Source organism: Condylura cristata, unplaced genomic scaffold (assembly GCF_000260355.1).
Source record: "Condylura cristata isolate star-nosed mole 26May11 unplaced genomic scaffold, ConCri1.0 scaffold00003, whole genome shotgun sequence".
Lineage (NCBI taxonomy): Eukaryota > Metazoa > Chordata > Mammalia > Eulipotyphla > Talpidae > Condylura > Condylura cristata.
The window spans coordinates 30,885,607-30,908,349 of NW_004567104.1; the positions used below are offsets into that span (position 1 = coordinate 30,885,607).

Sequence of the window (22,743 nt, forward strand, 5' to 3'; positions counted from 1 at the left end):
AAGTAAAAATAAAAAAATATAGATCACTTTCATATGGGTATACTGCAACTGATTTCATTGATCTCTGGCTGTTGGATTTTTAGGTTCTTTTCAATTCTATTTCTTTCCCTTACTTCCTTCCTCCCTTTCTCCACCCCCCTTCCCTCCTTCCTATTCTTACTTTCCCCTTCCCTATCTTTTTTTTTTTTCTTTTTTGGCTATTATGAACAATGATACACTAATGAATGTGCAGCAAAATCTTTATCCACATTCTTAATAATTCCTTAGGATAAATTTAAAGAAAATGAAATCATTATAACCTACTTACATTTCTAAGCTTTTAGTAACATTGCCAACCCTTCACTTTTTTTGCCCCAAAATGTGCATGCCCCACTTCATATCTGTAAGAATTGGTGTGAGGATTAAGAGCTGGCAACTTTTACCCTCCACCAACAGAAAGCCTAGTTTACAGTCTTGGTGCTTTAAAAATGCACCTGACCCTCTTTTTTACCTGACCTTTGACCTCATCCCAGACACCAGGGTGCAAGTACTTTTCCTGGAGCCCTGTGTTGATCTCTTTCTATCAAGTAAATTTAATCCTATCTAGATTGTTGCTTCATAATTTCTCTTAATGGGCTGCAAGAGTAGTTGCTGTGGGAAAAATAATGTGAAATTATTTTGCTTGAATCCATTTTTCAACAATGTATTTGCTTATGCTGACTTTTCTGAAGATTTACTTTTCAGAAGCCAGCAAGTTCTCACTGGCCCATTTTCTTACTGTTTTAGCTGCTATGAGAGGCCATTGGTCACAAAATAACAGTGAGCCCTACATAGAAAGCATCACTTTTGATCAGAACCAAGTGAACTTTTCAACCGTGACCTCCAAAGAAGTTGTGCTTGTTCAGACCTTCAGAAAGAACCATACTTCTTCAGATGCTCCAGGAAACTTCTCTCTACAAACTGAAACAGCAAATGCTGGAAGCAGAAATGACTCTTCAAGGAGAACAAATTTCACCATTTCCCTGGATGGCCCTGAGACAGCAACACTTCTGATGTCCCAGAGCAGCACCTCGGGTGAGTTTATTCACTTCATTCATGTGTATCCAGTCCCGGAAAACAAAATTTCTCGTCTCCCCTCCACACCCTGTCTCCACCCTGAGCCATGTTATCCCCCCTCAAGAGTCCTGGACTGGGGATGTCCAGTCTGTGCTGCAATCTCTATCTGGGCATGCTGTGGTTACTTGAGTTGTTAAGTACAGACTGGATGAGGATGTAGACTTGTAGATAGATAGGCCAGGCCAGTTCTGTGGAATTTGCAGTCCGTGGACAAACCAAGTCTGATTCCAGATAATGTCCTGTAACGCTGACACTTACTGCAATCTCAGACGTACCCGATCTGCTGGGAAGAGTGGCTATGGGTTTTGCAGTGTATTGTATTGTGTGGCTCACATGGTTGTTCTTGCTTCTGTTGCATGTCTCAGTGGTTTGCCACTTTTACAAAGGATTTCAAGAAGGGACTGTCGCTAGATGAGCAAGATTGGATTGAGGAAGGGAAGATAAGGGAGACGAACAACTGATCAGCCACCTCCTACATACCAGCATGTCTGGTCTCTGAGACCTAACAGAAAGCCAATGAGACCGTATGATTTTCATTTCAGGAATTTGGAAACTGAAGCTCAGAGAAACGAATGATTCCTGTGTGTATACATCAAACAGCTAACAGGTTTCAGAACTGGGATTTGAGCCTAAGTCTGTGGGGGCGGGGCGGCTGAGGAATGGGATGCTCAGAGCATGTGAGTGAAGATACACAGAAGAGAGAAGCCTCTTTGTGGGGCAGAAAGGCCAGCAGCCTGCCTTGGGGGAGGGCACACAGAGGAGAGGAGCTTGTATGGAGGGCTAGGGACAATCATGGACGGCTTTGGAAACCAGGCAGATTAGATCTGGGCTGGTGGGAATGGTCACTGAAGGCTTTTGAACAAGGCGATGACGTGATTAAATGCAGTTTGGGGAGGATCCACTGGGCAGGCAGGTATAAGTTATCTGGGGTGGTAGGTGGGGTGCAGGGAACCTGGGCTCAGAAGTACCACCCAGGCTGACCAGAAATGTAGCCACGAGGTGCTAAGGTCAGGCCCAGTGCCCTTGGGGGTTGAGAAGAAGGGACTGACATAGGAGTCTTCCAGAGGGGGATTGAAAGCCATCATCAAGAATGCCCCGGTCGGGAGCGGGCGGTGGAGGGTGTGTGACAGTTTGGTGTGTTCCCGTGAGTGGAGACTACAGAGCCGAGGCAGCCCACACATCGTGCTGCCTGGTTTTGTCCGTCCTTCAGATTGTGGAATGTTTGTTTATGTTGAATTTAAGTAGATTCTGGGACAATGCAGTGGAATGGAGTGACGGTTGGATGACTCGTTGCTGAGTCCAGGGTAGCTTCAGTGTGCTCCTTTTGTGAGAGTGTTACCACAGAGTGGAAGCTAGTTCTGGGATCTACAGGCAGTCTTTGTCTTAGTTTGTCATCCCTCATTCAGGAGTTCATTTTGCATAGGGGGAGCAGTTGCTCCTAATTTCTTCTCATGTTTGTCTTTTATCCAAGTCACAGCTGAGCCCACGGAAAGGTTACATGCTGGGAGGCGATTTTCACTGTCGCCTTCTCCTTTCAGCTCTGGGGAGGCCTCGCCTGCCGTCCGGCAGTTCAGGATCAGAAGTTAGAACTGTCTCTTCTCCAGCGGAGAACGGAACAGCCCGGGACTCCCTGGTGCGGGGGTTGGGGCTCCCGGAAGAAGCGCCCTTGCACGCCCATGTGGCTGCCACTTCAGTTATGAGCCAGTCCTCTCCTGCTTTGGAGATGGGAGACAAGACCACAGACTCCAGGAAGAGCAACTCCTTGGGAACAGAGCTCTCGGGAGCCCATTTTTCCAGGACTTCCTCCCCTGCCTCATGTGAGTACTGTTGGCCCAGAGGAGCCCTCCAATAGAAATAAACACGTGTGTGTGCTTAGCTGCTTCCATATGTTGGCAGGTTACTGGGTAGAGGTGCTCAGGGGAAAAGACATTATGCATTTGGGGTAAAAGTAGCATTTGTACAATTTTACTCAGTGTTAAAGTTCATCTTTAAATTATTTAAAAGTTTTCTCTAACTGTATAAGGAGGAAAATAATAGTTGGTCTGGTGCCTGCTCTGGGCCTTTCTGCCCAGCAACCCTGCCTCTCCCCTTTCCCTCACACACATCTACAACAAAGACCAGAGTGGGGTGTCTTCACTGGAGGCCTCCGCTAGGTGAATGAAATGGTAAGCATGATGGCATTCCATTTGGAATCTGTTTCTTCATTACTGCACAAGTATTCCCTTCAGTGGCAAAGATAACATACGTGTACAATTTCCAGGCATTGTTTAAAAAATTGCCAGACGGCATAGGTGTTTGCAACACTGCAGTGGTGAGTTCTGGAAACCATTCCAGTTTCCAGCCATCACCTCAGTTCCCACTCAGCTACTCCATCTTTACGAAGCTTTTCGTCAACTCCGATCCTCTGTGCAATTCATCACGTGACCTAATGCCTATCTACCCAGACAGACTGGATTCCCCTTGAGGACACATACTGTGTGTAGTCTCTCTGGCCCCCCACAACCCCGAAAAAGGTGCTGTTGATAAATAGTGGGGGTTGGTATGTGCCAAGCATCAGACGGGTCATCCAGCCTCCTGCCAGAGAATGTTGGAAACCCTGCCCACCTTCTCTCTTCTGAGGCTGTGTGCTGAATGTGCTCTGAACCCCAATCACAGGGAGCAGAGTGCAGAGGACTCAAATATTCTTGGGAAATACAGGTTATGCAGCTTCAGAAATTTCCATTTTAAACTTTTCTAGGTCAGAGGTTTTTAGAAGTACTTTGCAAGGCTAGGAGTTTGAGTTTATGTCATGAAAGCAAAAAACTGAGCCCAGAGGTCCTTTTGGTAATGCCTATTTAAAGCAGCAATTCCTCTTCCATATATTCTGTATACAGCTTCCCACTGACTGGGTATGGATACAATTTATGATTTATGTTTCTAGGAGATCGCTTTTAAAGTTTATTCTTAAACATTGGTTAGCTTAGGTAAAGGCTGCGATACTTCCAGTACTTTCCAGCTCCAAAATTCTGTGGCTCAGTGATTTATAACCAGCTTCTCTAAATGGTGGAAAGAAAGCATTTTCTAGGAAGCTATACTTTGATTCTGGTCAGCATCATTTAATATTTATAATTTGAATTCAGCTCACTATGGTATTACATTTGAAAACCAGCTTGTTTCCAGCTTTATTGGACTTGACTCTATTGTCACCTATATTTTTCAGCAGTACAAGAAAAACTGGCTCAAATTCTTTGAGCGTTCATCCTTTTAGAACCACCTTATACTTTTAATTTGTGGAGAGTTACATGCTCTCCTTCCAATTCCTTGAATCTTTCACTGAGCATTCCCTCCTTCTTAGTGAACTGAGTGTTCTGTGTAAGGTGTAATCCCATCTCCCTCTCAGATTTTGGAATGTTTTGGGTGCTGAGAAAAGGGAGGATAGCCAGGTAATCAGAAATGTGTGGATCCATCCTGCCAGGCTTCCCTCTTCCTCATGGGGCTGGAGAGGGGACATGTTTTAAAGATTTATTTATGCATACAGAACTGGGGTAGAGACCAGACATGCAGGGACAGTGAGAGGCCTCACCAGAGACAGAGCAGGGAGCAGAATAGGTGGATCGACGAAGTACACTGCTGAGGAGAGCAGCTGGCGGGTCAGGAGAGGTCTGCTGAGCCATGTGGGTCAGCTCCCTGTCCGGGGATTGAACTCATGCAGCAGTAGCTTCGGAGAGCTTTTAACCTGTGGTGTTTTAACCTGTTGCACCACCAGGGAGATCCTGAAAAAAGTTTCTTTTTTAAGGCTGGGTTAGTATCTGCTACCCAGCAGAACTCCTCCTCCCCCTTAAATGTAAGTCTTGGGATGTCATCCTGTTCTCACCGAGGGTTCAGGAACTCTGCCACTGAGACAGAGCACTGGGAGAGCCGCCAAGACTTGCCAGAGGCAGGCCCGGAGGGCTCTTTGTGAATAGGAGCAAAAGGGTGGGCGGCGAGCCCTTGCGACAGTTGGCCTGACCATCCACTGATCAATGTGACCCCGTGACAGCTCTGTCACAGACCAGTCAGGTGAGCGATTCTCCTCCTTATGAGCCTTCCCAGGGGGAGTGGAGCTCCTGATTTGAGACGTGAAGAGATTGGATAATACCAAGGATCCTTTGTGGTTCTAGGTAGGACCTGCTATTCCCAGTGCATTCAGCCTTTAGAGTCTGTGCCTTCTTCCACACCTCACTCTGCTGTTACCTAGAAGCACATCCAAGGACAGACGGTCAGGCGTCACCTGCTTCCCAAAGTACCGTGTGTGCCAATGAATGTATTATTTTTCATTTTTATACATTTTTAAAAGATCTTATTTATTTAGAAACGCAAGAACTGGGGGTGGCCAGAGGCTTGGGGAGTGAGAAGATTCACCAGAGACAGAGTGGGGAGCAGAACAGTCAAATGGACTGAAATACACTGCTGAGGGGAGCAGCAGGTGACCTGCTGTGCCACATGGAACACATACTGTAGTAACTGGCAGTTGCTTGCTAACACTGAGACTTTAACCCTTGTGGCACCAGGGAGATCCCAATAAATGTATTCTTTAAAGGGGGTCCAGGCCCAAACAGCTAAATTGAATTCTTAAAAAGAGACTAGAAGCCAGTTGAAATTATTTTTCTTGCCACCCTGCATCTTTCTTTACTTGCCCTATTTTCCATACCGAACATGTATTATTTGATCAGTAGAGAGAAAAGTAAGTAGAGCAACTAACAGGAAAAAGTTCATTTATGAAGGCGGAAAGAGATATGTGTATGTTGAATTGTGTGAGAGAACCTACAATTGAGCACTAAATTTAGTACTGAGCTTCCTGGAAACCAGGGCACAGAGGGAAACCGGGTGGGGCATGAGATTGTTGTCAGATGAAGTGAGCACAATTTTATCCATAGCATAAGTACTTTGGGGCAGTGAATTCCAAGAGGAATATTTATATAAGGAATGCTGAGACTTATAATAGAAAATGTCTTCAATTGCTGTCTTATAGAAATTGTGCTACTGTTCTTTAAAAGGTGATATCGTATATAGATTTTTAATAGGAGTTGAGGGTATAATAATGGGTCTCAACTCAAGAAAGTGTGTGGGCAGCTGAGCTAATGTGGTCTGGGTAAATTGCTTTGCGGTGATTTCACTTTGTGAAGGAAAGCATAAATAACTCAGAAGATTGTAGATTTAGCATATCTTCCTTAAATATCAGCTGCTTCAGCTAGTTTTTGGCAAGTTCTAGATAGCAGTCAAGCTAAGGTTGAGCATTTGAGGCATACTTAATGTTCCAGTATGCTATGTTGTGATGGGAAGGTAACTCAGATATTTTTACTAGGTAGATAGGCATTCCTTGCACTCCTGTTACAAAAAATTAGGGGACATGACTTTCTACTCCCAAATACATGGTCCCAAATGCATGACCTTCCATTTTTGAATGGTAGCTTCTTCCCTGAAATGAGCAAGAAAGGGTAATTACTACATAATTGATAGTGTTGGCCTATTTTTTAGACACAGGGAAAATTCCTCCTAGATGTTTACGCACGCACTATTTAATAGTACAGTAGTGATTGTAGATTAGTTCAACCAAACATTTCCTCCTATTATTGAGGTACTCCATAACTGTACTGTGAGAACTAAGTGAGATCATGTATCTGAACTACTTACGAAGCACAGTGTAGGAAGGGACATATAAGTACTGCACATTGTCACAGGTGGGTAAATGGCAACTGTCATTAATGATGAGGAGGGTGAGATGATGAAGTAATGTCCCACCAAGTTTAGGGGCAGAGAAAACAGCTGTTTTCTTTTTGTGACTTTCAGCATTTCTGATTTTTTGTGTGATTTTTCTGTGACCATTCATTTGCTGGAATGGTGAAGTTAGGTTTGAGAAACGAAGGCATTGAATTAGGATTTGGGGCATATCTCTACCAGGCTTTCTTTTTCATACCCAAAATCCTCTTGTTTGTGCTTTTTTAAAAAAAAAAATTTATTTATCTATGCATACAGAACTGGGGTACAGGCCAGAGGTGCAGGGGCAGTGAGAGGCTTCACCCGAGACAGAGTGGGGAGCAGAACAGGCAGATGGATGAAGCACACTGCTGAGGGGAGCAGCGGGCGGGTCAGGAGAGGTCTGCCACGCCGTGTGGTCACCTCCGGAGCGGGGCTCAAACTCGCACTGAAGCGGCTGGGCCAGCTTCTGTGGGTGGCAGCATCTCCGTGGCAGCCCAGCTGCCAGAGCTGCAGGCTTTGCCCTAAGTGTAGGGCTGCTACGGTGGCTTGTGCCAGAACAGGAGGACCCACTTTGTCTCCTGTGCTCTCTCCCTTTACTATATTTAATATTTATTTGTGCTTTTAGTCACAATTGCACATAGGATGAAGTCTTCAGGAAATCATATATAATAAACCTTTTCTTCCTATTTCTGGGTGATCATCAACAGCTTGAAGCCTTTCATTACGTAGGTATAGATGCTTGAGGAGAAGCTTTCATTGTGCTTGGTGAGGAGCTCATCCCTACTCCATTTAGCCCTATGAGGTGAGAGAGAATGAAAGAGGCTGTCATGTGTCAGCATAGTCCATGTTATCTAGACTCATCTACCAGAAGCTGAGAAACAGTGTGTACATCTAGCTACGTCCTGATTTTCCTAATATCCTGCATAGTCTTGAAGCATCTTTTCTTCCATTTTAGCAGCTGGAAATGTAGGAGAATTAAACACCGCTGCTCTCCAAGGCCCCTCCGTCAGGCAGACAGTGGGAGCACATGTCGCCACCACGTTCCCTGATGGTGTCCCAGGAACTGTCAGTCTGGGGCCTCTAAACAAGACTGAAGCTTTCCCTGAGGACTCCAAAATTGCCATGGCCTCAGCATCCGTCCATGCTTCACCCTCCGAGGCAGAACTGAGAAGAAACAGTGGAACCATCAGTAATACGGAAGGTGGGAAATTCATCGAGCCATCCACAGAAAATGCATTTGGCCTTGCATCTTCCGAGGTCTCAGTGGGATTTTGGCAAAATGATTCGCCAAGTAAGTATTCAGCCTTTGTTTGATCTTTCATGGACATTTAAAACTTGTTGAATTTTCTTAAGGAATTGCTTCAAGATCATTTGAAGGGTGTTGCTAGGTGGCTGATCTTCTTTATCTGGTGTAGATCATTATTGCAAATTGCTTTCCATCCTTACGAGTATATTGTGAATTTCACTGGCCAGACATTATACCTCCTGCTTTCTGATAGATGCGAAAACTGAGGCCCTGAGAATTTAAGGAATGACACACAGTCCTCGAGCTCTCTCACAGCAGAGGCGAGACCTGGTGTCAGCTTTCCCACCGCTGATTTCATCTTTTCACTCAGCTGCATGGTCTTCAAAGCAAGAGCTTTTCTGCTCATTAAATTTGGCTCCAGTTATTTTTCCTACAGAACACCTGGTCAAATAAATTATGCAGATAAACATGTGTCCCCCAAATTTATCGTTTGCTATCTCCCTGTAGTGGATAGTGTGTTTGCTGTACTCTGAAGTTAAAATAATCTTTACTGTTTTAGAAACCTGCTCTGATTCAGGGGACCTCCTTGGTGCGCAGCGGGTTAAAGTGTGGCACTATGAGACTGTCTGCAGCCACTGCAGCACGAGTTCGGTCCCCAGCCAGAGGGGCGAGGCCAGGGAGGTGATCTGCATGGCATGGCAGACCTCTCTTGACCCTCCCGCTGCTCCCCTCAGCAGCATATTTTGGTATATCTGCCTGTTCTGCTCCCCACTCTGTCTCTAGTGGGTCCTCTCACCTCTCTGCACCTCTGGCCTATACCCCAGTTCTTGTATGCATGGATGGATAGATCTTTAAAAGAGAAAAAGGAAAATTGCTCCGATTCAGTAGTGTATTTAGCACCTCATATTTTTGGACATAACAACTCACCCCCATCACCACTTCTTCGAGGAAAGAGAATAAAACACTCAAGTCACTATAAGTTACTCTGCTACTTTGTACTCACTGTTTAAAAGCTTTCCCTTCACCCATTTTTATTTTTATTTTTTTTTTTAAAGTTTATTTTTACATCATTTTGCACATTTTTTTTTTTCATCTCCATTGTAATCCCCACCGGTTTCCCATCACCAAATCACCCGTGTGAAATCACCATAGTCCCATGCATTTCCCTCCCTCCACCCCCACCCCCGTTTTTGATCCCATTCCCCACTCCACCCCCACAGAATGTCTCTGGTCTATGGTTGTTCATTATTTTTGTTATTTTCTCGCCTGGTCCATTATACTCCTGCTATGAGTGAAACCATCCGGTATTTTTCTTTCTCTTTCTGGCTTATCTCACTAAGCATGATCTTTTCCAGCTCCATCCAAGTTGCTGCAAAAGACATGTGTTTCTCTTTTTTGGTTGCTGAGTAATATTCCATTGTATATATGTACCACATCTTTCTAATCCAGTCATCTACTTTTGGGCATTTGGGCTGCTTCCATGTTTTTCCAATTGTAAATAAAGCAGCAATAAACATGGGGGTACAAGTATCTTTTTCAATCAGTGTTTTTGTGTCTTTTGGGTAGATACCTAGGAGTGGGATTGCTGGGTCATAGGGAAGCTCCATGTTTAGCAGTTTGAGGAACCTCCAAACAGTTTTCCATAATGGTTGTACTAGTTTGCATTCCCACCAGCAATGCAGGAGAGTTCCTTTTTCTCCACATCCTCGCCAACATTTGTTGTTGCCAGTTGTTTGAAGATGTCACCCATTTTTATTTTTAGTATTGTTTTCTGGGAGACATTTGAGAGTTTTGAAATAATCATTTAAATATGAAAATGCACGGCAGGTTGCACGTACATAGTAAGGGGTGTGCAAGGTCCTTGCCAAGGGAATCCTTCCTTAGAGGAGGATCTCAGGCCTCCTGGCTGAAGAGGGATCTCTTTCACTTCATGGCTGGTTTTCTGCGGCCCCTCACAGCCTCGAGTGGACGCCAGCTTGTCAGCAGCTCTAATGTGGAAAGCAGAAGTGATGAGTCACAGACAGAGGCAGGGTCCAGGACAGTCCCTTCGGTGAGAGGCGGAGAGAACACAGCACCCTGGCTCCTGACGGAGAGCGAGACATTTGCAGATGTAACAGGAAGCTCTACTTCGCCTCCTGAAGTTGTGAATGCTTCAGTTTGGACCCAGTTCTCAGCCTCTGCCCCGCAGTCCAGAGGGAGTGACACAGTGCTGCGCGCAAGGAGTTCCTCTGAACCGTCAGCCCGGTTTCTGTCTTCCTCTTCCTCAGAAAGCCTGGATTTCTCAGCACCACGTGGTGAGCGCTTTAGTGAGTTTTCACTTCATAGGGCTGGCCACAGAGGGGGAGGGCTCACCGGGCTTCTGATGGCCAGTGGCATATTAAGGTTATGCAGTGATGAAGTAGCTCCCTGGACCCCTTTCATTTCATTATTCCTGAGCTGTTGTAGGGGATTGGTACAGAAAAACCAGGATACCCAGAGATTTTTTTCTGGTATGTCTCCAAGGAGCTGCTGTGGCTACCTGCCTCTCTCACACACAGCTCAGGTACTTCTCTGCCACATACATCCATTCCGTGTGGCCACCTTTTGCCACCATACCTGCCTCAATTGATACTGTTGATAAAGTCCAGTTTATAAATTCTAGAAAACTTTTCTTCTGCTATTTCTTTTTTAATATTTCTGGGTAATTTTTAAATGCAGTTTTCAGTAGCTTTGTCAACATCATGTATGTAATGACTAAAGCAAAAATGCATTAAAATAGCATTTAAACTTACAATAGGCTTAAATTCTTTCCTATACTTACCTCTATCACTGATAATAATGGCTGTTTCCCCATACGAACATCCTAATTACTAACCCTAATGCGTGTGTATTACCACTCATGTGATGTGGGAAAGGATGTGCTTTCCATGAAAGTGTATCACACGTGATGGAGGACTGTGTCAGTGCATGGAAAACACATTATCTTACTCCCAAACAAAAGGAATCATTTTCATCCCTCACCATTGATACACTCAAAATTTCTGCCTCCTCAGACCAGGAGTGTAGCTTTTCCATCTCTCCAGCATCCCTCAACCTGCAGTGAATGCTCAGCTGTTTTATGAGGAAACTGTGATTTCATGTGCGTGGATCTTGGCGTGCGGTTATGAGTTGGATAAGGGGTAGCCTTAGTCCTGAAACCACCTCACTGTGGCTTAATCTAATGCTCATTATTGTTTTCTCTGAATCATCCAAAGCTGACTGAGTCTGCATTGAACCTTTTAGTGTTCTTGGTCCGTTCATTCCTTCGGGTTCAGGTGACAATTCTTCACTCATGATGCTGTTTGTCTGAGTTTTGTTGACTAGAGAGTTACAGTCTTCCCATCCCAGGTCTTCTTCTCTTTGCGTGGAGGCTAGTGCTTCTAGATGTCTTTCTGTGGGTCCATTAAGCCCTTCCGTCAGGGATAAATCATCCCTGTCGAGTCCTGGCTTTCTCAGTGCTGCTCTAGGTCAGTGAGATTCCCTGTGCCATGCTCATTCCTGTCGTTATCCAATACTTACCTAACACTCAGCTTGATATCCGTTTTACATCAAGATGTGTCCATAGGGGATCAAGAGGTAGTCTGATGGAGGAATCGGCATAAAACTAGGGAAGGAAACTTTCACAGAGCCAGATTATGAAGAATTTACACCAAAAGGAATTAGATCTCATTTCCATCATTTCTGAAAAGAAGTATTTATTTGCTAGTCTATTAATCTAAGATTAGATTATTTAAGCTTATAAAATAAAACATATACCCAAGAAAGAAAAAGATATTTAATCATGTCTAAACTGCTCCTACTCTATACTCACCAAACAAACAAACAAAACGGGAATAAATACATGCATTTCAAAAGAAATAAGACAAAACAAAAGCCAGGCCCACCTCTGGCTGCCGACTAAAATGCCATTTCTCACTGATGTATTAAAGCAAAGAGCTAATATTTTAAAAGAATGACAGGCCCTGTGTCAATTCATGTATTACTGGTCCTACCAGGTGTTAAAAGATTTCAGAGTAGACCCTCCCTGGTGGCACAGTGGGTTAAAGCACAACACTGTGAAGCTGTCCACACCCACTGCAGCATGAGTTTGATTCACGGCCAGGGAGGTGACCCACATGGTGCAGCAGAACTCTCCTGTCTCTCCTGTCTCTCCTGTCTCTCCCCCTGCTCCCTCAGCAGTGTTTCAGTCAATCTTCCTGTATTGCTCCCCACTGTCTCTGTTGAATCCTCTCATCCCCACACCTCTGGCCTATTCCCCAGTTCTTGTGTGCACAAATAAATAAAATCTTTAAAAAAAAAGTCTTCAGAGTAATGTGGGCCTCCCTCCTGGGCCTTGTCAGAGGTCTATCGCCCCAAAGCATTGTTAGTGTTTTGCCTACATTCACCACCTCCATAGCCACCACCAATTTTTCCCTGACATGAACTCTATTTATTATATATCACAACGCAGAAATATGGTATTGATTCTGTTCACAGGGGAAATAAATGTTCCCATAAATCAAGGCCACCTGAGCAGAGGCACTGATCCACGTGATTCTCAAGGTTTCTGTCACTGATACAGTTTGCAAGAACAACACCCTCACATTGGTTTTCCACGTTGTGAGTTTCAGATCAAGACCCTGAGAGAGTTAGGCACACGTTCTGGTTAACAGACCCCAGGAAGGGAGACTTACTCCTGAGACCACTGCTCTGCCCTGTGTTTACCGTCACCCCCCTTTTCCATCTTCCTGCAGCCACTGAAGATGGCCCTGCGCTGGGGCCCGGCCCTGATGTGGAGGAGGGGACATCCAGGGGGACTCTGGGTGCTCGAGCCCTGGGCACACACACTTCAGCTACGGTCACTGGAAGCGGAGAGCGCACGCTACGGTCTCTCACCAATGGGAGCACGACTTTCAGGGGAGAGGGGCCCTCCGCGGTGCACCCAGAAACAGAGAGTGCCACGCTGCATGGGGACATGACAGTGACTGGTGATGCCCACTTGGAGGCAGGCTCCCTGCCTGTCTCACAAATCCTTGGAGGTGACAGTAGGATATTTCCACATTCCCTTGGCTAGTCTGTCAGTTGGCTTCCAGGCCCAGATTGATTAAGCTCCACAAAGTACCTTATAAGCTCTTGGTGAGAACTCTTGAGTTTTCCCACTGGCTCCTTTCTGCCCCCCCTCACCAAACACACACACACACACACACACACATCACACCCTTGCCTGAAGCATTTGTGATGTTACCTACCAAGATGCTGGAAATTAAGGAGACTGAAGGGCTATAGCCTATAGCCACTCGTGCCTGGGGGCTGGCTCTGATGTGGAGGAGGGGATGTCCAAGGGAATTCTTGGTGCTCAAGCTCAAGCGTCTAAACAAACAAACAAAACAGGAACAAATACATGCATTTCAAAAGAAACAAAACAAAAGCCAAGGCCACCTCTGTCTTCCAACCACAATGCCATTTCTCACTAATGTCTTAAAGCAAACAGCTAATGTTTTAAAAAATTGACAGGCCCCGTGTCAATTCATGTGTGACTGGTCATACCAGTGTATTCTACAGAATGGAAAACTAGGCTTTCCACTTTCCTATTTAGGCAGAACTTGTTCTGTTTGGGGTCTTAATTGCTTTTCAGATGCCAATTTGCTTGATGAGAAAGTCCTGGGGAGGGAATTTGGCCCTACTTCCTAGTCTCTGCCCCTGACCGCACTTGGATCACTTTCACTGCCCATCCTTGCGTCCCCCGCCAGAGTAGCCCTTCCCATTCTGCAGGACTGCCACTGAAAGCCACCTCTCCATGGAAGCGTCTCATCCCTGGCATCCAGGCGTAGGACACGGGAAGTGTTCAGGAGCTCTGTTACTGGCTTAGTTGGCCTGACCTCCGTTTTTTCCTTTGCAGTCACTGGCGTCAGCCGAGATCAAGTGAGTGGCACCGACACTGTACAGAGGACTTCCAGCGACCTCACAGACCACACCTACGTGTCATCTACGTTCACCAAGGGAGAACGGGCCTTACTGTCCATTACAGACAACAGCTCGTCCTCAGACATACGGGAGAGTTCTACTTCTTCTGTTCAGATCTCAAACTTTTCACATTCAGACCATTCTTCCTCTTCTCAGGTCCCGACGGGAAGAAAGAAAGTCTCACCCAGTGCGGGGGGATATGCTCAGCCTGCCACAGAGTCACTGGCTGTGCACACAGCCCACCCTCCGTCCTATACACCCACCATGAACGTGGCAGGCACCCTGGTTCTTCTGGACGCTGATGCTGGAGCGGTTGGCAACTCGTCCTCTTCAGGGTCCCCACTGCCCCTGCCCTCTGTGTCACAGTCCTACCAGCCGACCTCAGCATGGCCGTCCACCAGGGCCACCACTCACCCGCAAAAGCCAACCCCCGGTACCCCCACTTTGTCATCCTCATCGCCACCTTCTCCAGTCTCCATGACTGCGTCGACCCCTGCCTCTCTGTCTGCTTCCCAAACAGTCTGGCCATCGTCACTTTCTACCCCGGTTCTGCCCAAGGCAAGGGACACGCCTGTGACTTCAGTTCGTGTATCCACAGCAGCAGCATCTGTGGCCATGCTCCCCAGTAGTCAAACGGCAGGCTCACATCCCCAGAGCAGCTCACACCACGAGAAAATCCTTACGGATTCAAAGCTACCAAACGTGGAGTCTCTGCCCACCGAAGCCACCAGAGCTGTACCAGTGAGCTCCACTTCAGGGACCCCTTTGCCTCCAGCGTCAACAGAGTTCTCTCCTGGGTCCACCCTCCCAATCACAAGCGCCAGCTTAGCCCAAACATATCCAAGTTTGAAAACCTCCACTCTCAAGCCCTCTCCTCTTCCCGGGCCCACCGCCGCCCCCCCATCGAGCACAGCAGGTCCAACTGCAGCTCCCACCACAGCACAGCCTACATCAGGAAAACCACCTCTGCCTTCCAGTCCTGAAATTCTAGTGTCACAGAGCCCAAGAGAAGTTGCTGCTACTACCAGAGGGAACCCAGAGCCTCAAGATGCTACCACCCAATTGACCCCCCTGATCAGTGTGCCCACATCAGCAAGAGAGTTGACCACTGAGCCCGGCACGGGAGAGGACTACAGTTCAGCGTCACACTTCCTCAGGACGTCTCCTTTCCAAACCACAGATGTCTCTACGGCTGAAATGTCGCCTCCTCCGTCTCAGAGCAGCACACAGTCACCGGTGGCTTTGTCGTCTCCAGCCTCAGGTAGAACACAGTGGCCTGAGCACGCTGTGCTGCATGGGGCTGGGGTGTGGTGGGCTCTGCAGTAGTGCTGTGTCTGTTTTGTGACCACAAATGCTTCCTGTTGAAGCACATAAAACATAAAATTGTGTCACAGTAGACCTGATTTTTTTTTTTTTTAAACCTCTGAATTGCATAATTCTCCTGAGGTAAGAGGAGAGGACACCATTGATGGTATGCAACTTTAATACACAGTGCAACTGTGGCTTGTACTGGCCTGCAGTGTTAGGGACTTCACAAGCATGCCTTTAATGCTTCTGAGGCCAGAGCTGCAGTGATGCAGGGTAGGAGGGTATGGAACCTGAGCCAAGAAGGAGGTCTTCTGAGATACAGAGGGATCAGCTCCCAGCTCAGAGCCCCGAGTTTCCAAGTCAGTCAGTTGGCTCTTCAGAGACAGCCTGGGCTCCTTTGTCTCCCTAAGATCATGTTACTAGCTGGGTGGGGGGCATGTTCAGTGAGAAGCTGATGACTGATTTCTCATAGCGCTACCTGAACCACGGCTCCGTGCATTGTGCTCGAGGCTGTCTTTCTAACCTCGGAGCTTCTGGTACAAGGAAAAGAAAGGCATCATGTGATTATCATTTGAGGAAAGATAGAAGAAAGTAGGAGGATGTATCTTTTGATATAATGTTCAGCGTTGTGCATCTGGCTTGTGCACTCGGATAGGGAACTGCCGTTGCTGAAGGGGGTATGGAGACTGGGGTATTAAGGAAGAAGGAAAGAAGAGGTGTGCTCTGTAGCAACTGAAGTGGGAGCTCAGTCAGTCATGACCAGCCTGGGGCTGGAGGGTTGTAATCCACCTCCATGCCCAGCCCCCCACTGTGTCAGGATGCATAGGTCACCCCTTTGTGTCAGTGATCTGAGAGCTCGATCATTTTTCCTAGGAAAATGGAAGGTTGATCCTTTTCCTAGAAGTTTGGGGACCTGACCTGAGGGGTCAGAAGGCCTCATTTCCAGAGATCAAAAACAGCCCAATTCCAGATAGCACATAATTCACACACCTGCCTCCCTGCCAGCCCACGGCAGCAGGTGTAGCGAGTACTGGGAGCACCATTACTGGCTGTCAACACGTCCTCTGTGACGTTGTCCTGGGGTGGAGTATTTGGACATATGGACATTGTTCACGCTGGTGTACTAAAGTAGCAGTGAGGAATACCAATACCATCTTTAGGTCTCCTGTACTTGTTCTTTTGGTTTTTGAATTCTTGACTTCTACTTTCCTTTTCTCATTTTGCTGATTTTCTCAGAGAAGATGCAGTTAATGAATGTGATTAGTTTCAACCTTTCTATATATATCTATTAGACAACTGGATTCCTAAACACAAGAAGTGGTTCAAATTCAAATGCCACACAGTTCAGGGTGGATGATGTTGCTTCTGTGATACTGACAAAGCCTACTTGAATCAATGAAAATTTAAAACAGATATTAAACAGAATAAAGGATCCCTGATCAACCATTCTTCCTGCTGCAAAATTTTCCCCTTATCTTATAATCAACCCTGAACTGTGTGACCTATATATATATATATATCTATATATATCTCTCTCTCTCTCTCTCTCTCTATATATATATATATATATATATATACACACACACACACACACATATACATACACACACACACACACGCCTTACTTATTAAGCAGTTATTATAGATTTGGAGCTTGACAGTGCCAGCTATACAGACCAGAACAGGGAGTGTGGGCCTTGGGAGCCGGAGCAGAGACAGCAGTGAAGCCAGCACATCCGTAGGGTGTCTGTGAAGGGCTCATTGTTACATTATATGAAGAGAGGGCTTTGTAATGCTCAACTCCAGTTGTTTTTCTAAGTGACTGCACAATATACGGAGGCCCAGCTACACTTGGAGATTTTTGGATAAGGGGAAATCTTGAAGCAGGGAGAATAGTTGATGAGGGATCCTTTATTCTTCTTAATATGTGTTTTAAATTTTCATTGATTCAAGTAGGCTTGTCTCAGTATCACAGAAGCGATGTCTTCCACCCTGAACTGTATGACCTATGGGCAGCATTTGAATTTGAACCACTTCTTGTGTTCAGGGTTCCAATTGTCCAACATATGGTTATGTCCACAAGCTAATACTGGCGTCCAGCCCCACCACGTCTCTTCTGCACCTTTTGGGAACAAACGCTATTTTGGTAGTGTGACTATTCATGGCAAGTCAACAGAAATAAGCAGAAATCAAATATTAGCTGGAAAAATTAAATATTGACCTGAAGCTGCCTTTATGTTTCCTGTGTGATTAACTGCTTTATTCCTGGAATGTGTTTTTAGTTAACAGCTGTGCCACTAACCCCTGTCTCCATGATGGGAAATGCCTTGTGGACCCCACCAGCCGTGGGTATCGTTGCATGTGCTCATCTTCCTGGCAAGGGGATGACTGCAGTGTGGGTAAGAGGAAGTGTGATTTTTGGCAGTCTGCATGGCAATAGACACTGAGATAGGCAGTACATTCCTCTTCCTCCCAAATGTAGGGAGTAAGATTTTTAATTAACACCCTGCTTCCTTGAGCGTTAGCATTGTTATGTGTTGTCAGACAGCCATTCTGATACCTGCATGGTCTGGCTCCATTCTGTGGGCCCTACACTCTGGCCACATTGAACCAACTGCCCTTCCCACCCTTGAGGCACTATCTCCCTATAGAATTCCCTCATTCCCAACCCATGTCTTTTATCCAAGCCTCTGTTTTAATCCAGATGTTATTTGAAACAGTTCTTAATTTTTTCTGCCCATTAAAATCTGCTTGTCTGTACTTCCAAACCCTACCTTGTACTCACAGTTTGGTGCAGATGAGCTGCCCACTGCCATAAACTGGCAGCCCTTGGAGGGCCAAGCAGCCTCCTCCTCTCTGGCTCCACCACTTGGAAGCCTTCAGCCCTTCGTGAGTGCTTCCTGCACTGACTCATGGGTTGCTGTCTGCTACAGATGTTGCATGCCCTTGTTTTCTGTCCTCCACAGATGTGAATGAATGCCTCCTGAACCCCTGTCCGCCCCTGGCCGTGTGCAACAATACTCAGGGATCCTTTATCTGCCAGTGCCCAGTTGGGTACCAGTTGGAAAAAGGAATATGCAATTTGGGTAAGGGTATTAGCCTATCTTAGAATTTTTTGGCACTGCCGTACATTTTACACAATAACATCTAATGGAAATTAATATTCATCCAAGGCACAGACGTAAAGAATATGGAAAGATGTAGAAGATGGTAACTATGATTCAGCCACTCGGAGAGAAGCACTTTATTGTATGCATTATATATTTAAGGAGTTGGAATCGTAGAGTATTTGTACACACTTTATGTCTTCACATTTTGAGTGTTATTCCAAGTATACAAGCATGTTAATCACTACATAAATACGCTGTTCTGTGTGCCTAACATTATTTGCCTAATCCTTCCACTCTGCAGTTAGGGGAGAGGACAAACACATATCAAAATTATACTATAACCATATAGTCAAACTAAATAAATAAATACATACATAAATATAGATAAAAATTTTTAGTTGGCGGGGGGAGAAAGGTAATAAATCCCTGATTATCCTACCATATTCAAACATTTTTTAAAAGGATCTTCTTGTTCTTATCCACAGGCAGATACTATTTTGCAAAGCCGCTGTATAATTATGCCATATAATTTGTCACATTTTGTTCCCTCATTTGATAGATTCATGAAGCTCATCAGTTTTAGACATAATCTCCATTTTATAGGTTAAAAAAAGCAACAACTCAAATGAAAACTAAGGCCTTGACAAGGTGCCCAGTGGACAAGCTAATGCAACCGCTAGATGCCAGACAGATTTTCCAGCCTGCACCTCCTTCCATCACACAATTTGATGCTCATCATCAGAGCTTCCTTGCACACAGGACAGAGTTTGTTGAAGACTTGACATGTGAAGAACAGAGTTATGTCAGCCTCAAAAAGGCAACCAGCTTGTAAAGCCACACAGAGGAGGAGGCAGGAAGATTGTTCCGGGCATACATCCTCCCCCCCCACCTGCCCCTCCCCTGCCCCCACTATAGCCCTCCTTCACCTTGGAACACCCAGCCCTCAGTGCTCCCCGAGAAGGAAACCAAGAGAAAATATAACACGTTATGGGTCCTATAGTGCACTTGTGTTCAGTACTCTCCAGACTGCCATCCTCATTTAAATAAGGTTTTGAATATTAATGATGACATTTATCTAAGCTGCATAAAGGAAGATGGCAGGCAAAGTGACTCAATTTTGAATTTTCTTATCTCCCATTGTGGTTCTGTTTTTTAACAGAATGTGGTAATAGAATGCAGTAAATATTTTTTAAGAGAACAAATGTCTGTATCCTTTGTAAGTGTGGCTTGCATGAATTCCTGTTACCCAGAGACTTAGTGGAATCATTAGATGTTTTAAGAACATTTGTACTCTACTGAAAGAATGGTAGCATTTTAAAAGTTATTTAAAATACAAGAATCCTAACAAAGGTATTACTAAAGCCAGGAACATCTAGGAACATAGATATCAGTCAAAATGAAAAATTCCTCTTATTCTAGTGGTTTATTTGCTTTTGGGTAACCTATTCCATTTAGCAACCCCCTGAAAGCAATTCTCCAGGAGTTTCCAGGTTAAGAATGGAAGAGCTGGAAATGATTTTGTTTTGAAGCAGGGTTAGAAAGAACACTTGTCCAAGAACTCAAATTCCTGACTTCCCCCACCAACAAACAGCACAGGCCTCTGAGCAACCACCAGCTTTACTTCCCACTCAGGGTAATTGTGAAGATCAAATAAAATAATTTACTCAAGTAGAGCTCTCCAGATGGGCAGTATTCTTTCATCTTAGCCTCTTGGACCACCACTGAATAAAAACAAACTGCTGGGAGTATAAAATAATAACTATGGATGTTTAAGAAAGTCATTTAGATAACTTCTATAAATCAACAGTTAGATGCGAAGTAAAATTGCCTAAAAGCCAGGTGACATCACTGCAGGCCGGAAGATGTGCCTGTGCCTGGGGAGAGTATGGGCTGTGATGTTGTCTTCCTGTCCACACTGAAAGCAGAGGCCCAGTGACTGCTATGACTCAGAAGAGGGCCACGTCCTTAACGTTGACAGCATGTACTTGTCTACACAGTCTGGGTAGAAGCCTGTGAGAGGAAAGCATGAGGCAGTGGGGTGACTATTCCGGAAGCTGCCGCTGGAGCTCCCACAACCACTCCATGGGGGAGGGCAGTTCTATTGTGTTAATCATCTTTCCCTTTTCAAGTCATTTAGCTTCATTGTTCATAAACATCAGAGGAACATGCAAATTAGAGCATGCTGAAATGCTTTCATTTGGCCAAGAACAGTTTCAAAGAGCTCCCTGCTGCTCAGAAAGAGTCCTGAGCAGCTGGCTTCACTGAACTGTAGAACAAGCAAAAAGATGTTAAATAAGGATTAAGGGCTTTAGACAGTAAGTATAAGATGTTAAATGTTTTCCCTGGCTCATTTGTTGGGTCTTTTTCTTAATTCAGCACAAGCTTTCTGTGAAAGAGAAGCTCCGTGGGTTTCTGTGTTTTGGCTTACTTTTTTTCCTGTCCAAAGGGAAAGATTGAGAATTTAATATAAGGGAAGATAAGAACCAGATATAAAGCAGGTTATACTAATTTCTGGGTGCCTGTCCATTTGTGAGTTCCATTCCCCTCAGGCCCAATCAGCACAAATTGACGATAACTAGAATTTATTTTATGAGTGAAACAGGCCCTGAAAACGGGGCTTTCTTTCAAGTCTGAACCCAACAATGTCTTGAATGGGCTTGTTCTTATCACAGCTTGTAATGGTGGAGTCTGCAAACCCCGTTGTGGGGGCCCCTCACATGAGAGGCCTTTCTCTTGCTGCTGAGTTGTCCTTAGAAATTAGGCTTTTCAAGGGACTGAGAATGAAGGGGAAAATAACTTGGAAGATGGGCACATGTGACTTTAAATGTTCATTTTAGCCCTTAGGGACTGAATGAGCTTGAGAAGTTAACTAATTTTGAAGTTTCTTTTATCAATGATAAATAAACCAGCCATTTCTTGGAGCAGTGGGTTTAGACGGGAACGACTCTAAGGAGAAGAGGAAACTAAGGCATGCTCTTGAAATTGAGGACTCATTAGTGCCATGGAAGGTCTAGAGAGTGAGAGCTTTCCCTATCTAAGTCCTTATAGGGCTTGACAGGTGGGTTTTTTTTGATCTAGACTCATACCTGCCTTTCCCCCCCTCCTCAAAGGATGCCATTTAGGCCTGCTCATCTCTCAGCTTTATTGAAAATCTACTATATGGGAGGAAGTCCATGATAGAGATGTCTAGAAATTCCTCCTTTCAACAGTGCTCACACCTACACAGAAGGCTCCTGGGAGTCTCTCACCCAAAGGTTTACACAGTCTGAGCCTTCTGTAGGTGCTGTCTTCACTAGAGAGGAGCCCAGGAGAAGAAGAGGTCATCTTCACTCTCAAGGAGAGAGGAAGAAACCAAGATTGTCCCAAGAGGAAGCACACAGCTGGGTGCTCCAGAGATTTACACACATATGTTCTGGTGTCCTGTTGACCTGTTCATTGTGTCATCTAACAGGTTATGTTTTCACTTTCAGTTAGAACCTTCATGACAGAGTTAAAATTAAAGAAAAGTTTTCTAAATACCACCATGGAAAAGCACTCAGCTCTTCATGAAGTTGAAAGTGAGATCACTAAAATGGTAAGTTTCTTGAAAGGCATGTTCCCACTGTTCCTTTGTTTTCTAGAACAGATTTCCATGGGGACCAGCTGTATCTCCTGGATTGATCATTTCTATTGATCATTTCATACTAAAATAAAAAGCCTCTCAAAAAAAAGAAGGGAAAAGAGAACAAGTGGTATCCAGTAGAAGGATTTCTCTGAGTGCTCTAACATGCAGTCCTTATCAGTGCATTTTCCAGCATGTGGACTCAGCCACAGATACATAGATGACGTACATCCAGAAGAGCTGTTATGAAGAGAAAACACCCAGGAAATACTACTGTCCTATCTGGTGTGTGACTTCCTTTCTGTACTTCAGAACTCGGCAGAATAATGTTCTGTTTCCTCAAGGGAATGCTAAAGTTACTGCTGTTAATCCTGATTATCCATGGTTGAGAGTTCATAGGTTATCTAGGGACCTTTCATTTTTCTTTACCTTTTAGCCTACTTTTTGTCAGGAAGAAGGAAGGAAAGGAGGAAGGACATAAAAAGGAAGAATCAAATAAATGAAAATAAAGCAAGATAGTAAATTTTGCTTCTCAACTGCTACCTGAGTTTAAAATTTGGTGTTCACAAAATTGAAACTTGCCATTAATATAAGTTGTAGAGATTAATGGATTTAGGTTTGACTTTATTTGTTTTTTATGGATAAGAATATTAGGCAAGAACTGTAGGATGCAATGCAACTATGGCTTTTATTTGTGTAAGGAT

General features: G+C 44.9%; 1 protein-coding gene across 2 annotated transcripts in view; it reads left to right on the forward strand.

The window, feature by feature from the left end:
- Nucleotides 1-990: 990 nt before the first annotated feature.
- The window catches only part of HEG1 (heart development protein with EGF-like domains 1), a 55,542-nt gene continuing 33,789 nt past the window's right edge, over nucleotides 991-22,743 (forward strand). The window contains exons 1-9 of one of the 2 annotated variants that reach the window (XM_012733504.1): nucleotides 991-1,053; nucleotides 2,634-2,912; nucleotides 7,772-8,104; nucleotides 10,018-10,353; nucleotides 12,811-13,095; nucleotides 13,956-15,281; nucleotides 17,611-17,727; nucleotides 18,295-18,414; nucleotides 21,909-22,012. In XM_012733504.1, the coding sequence (XP_012588958.1) occupies nucleotides 1,032-1,053; nucleotides 2,634-2,912; nucleotides 7,772-8,104; nucleotides 10,018-10,353; nucleotides 12,811-13,095; nucleotides 13,956-15,281; nucleotides 17,611-17,727; nucleotides 18,295-18,414; nucleotides 21,909-22,012 (2,922 nt within the window). In that variant the 5' untranslated portion in view covers nucleotides 991-1,031. Of the gene's footprint in view, nucleotides 1,054-2,633; nucleotides 2,913-7,768; nucleotides 8,105-10,017; nucleotides 10,354-12,810; nucleotides 13,096-13,955; nucleotides 15,282-17,610; nucleotides 17,728-18,294; nucleotides 18,415-21,908; nucleotides 22,013-22,743 lie in introns of both variants that reach the window. The other variant, XM_012733511.1, reaches the window with a different exon arrangement.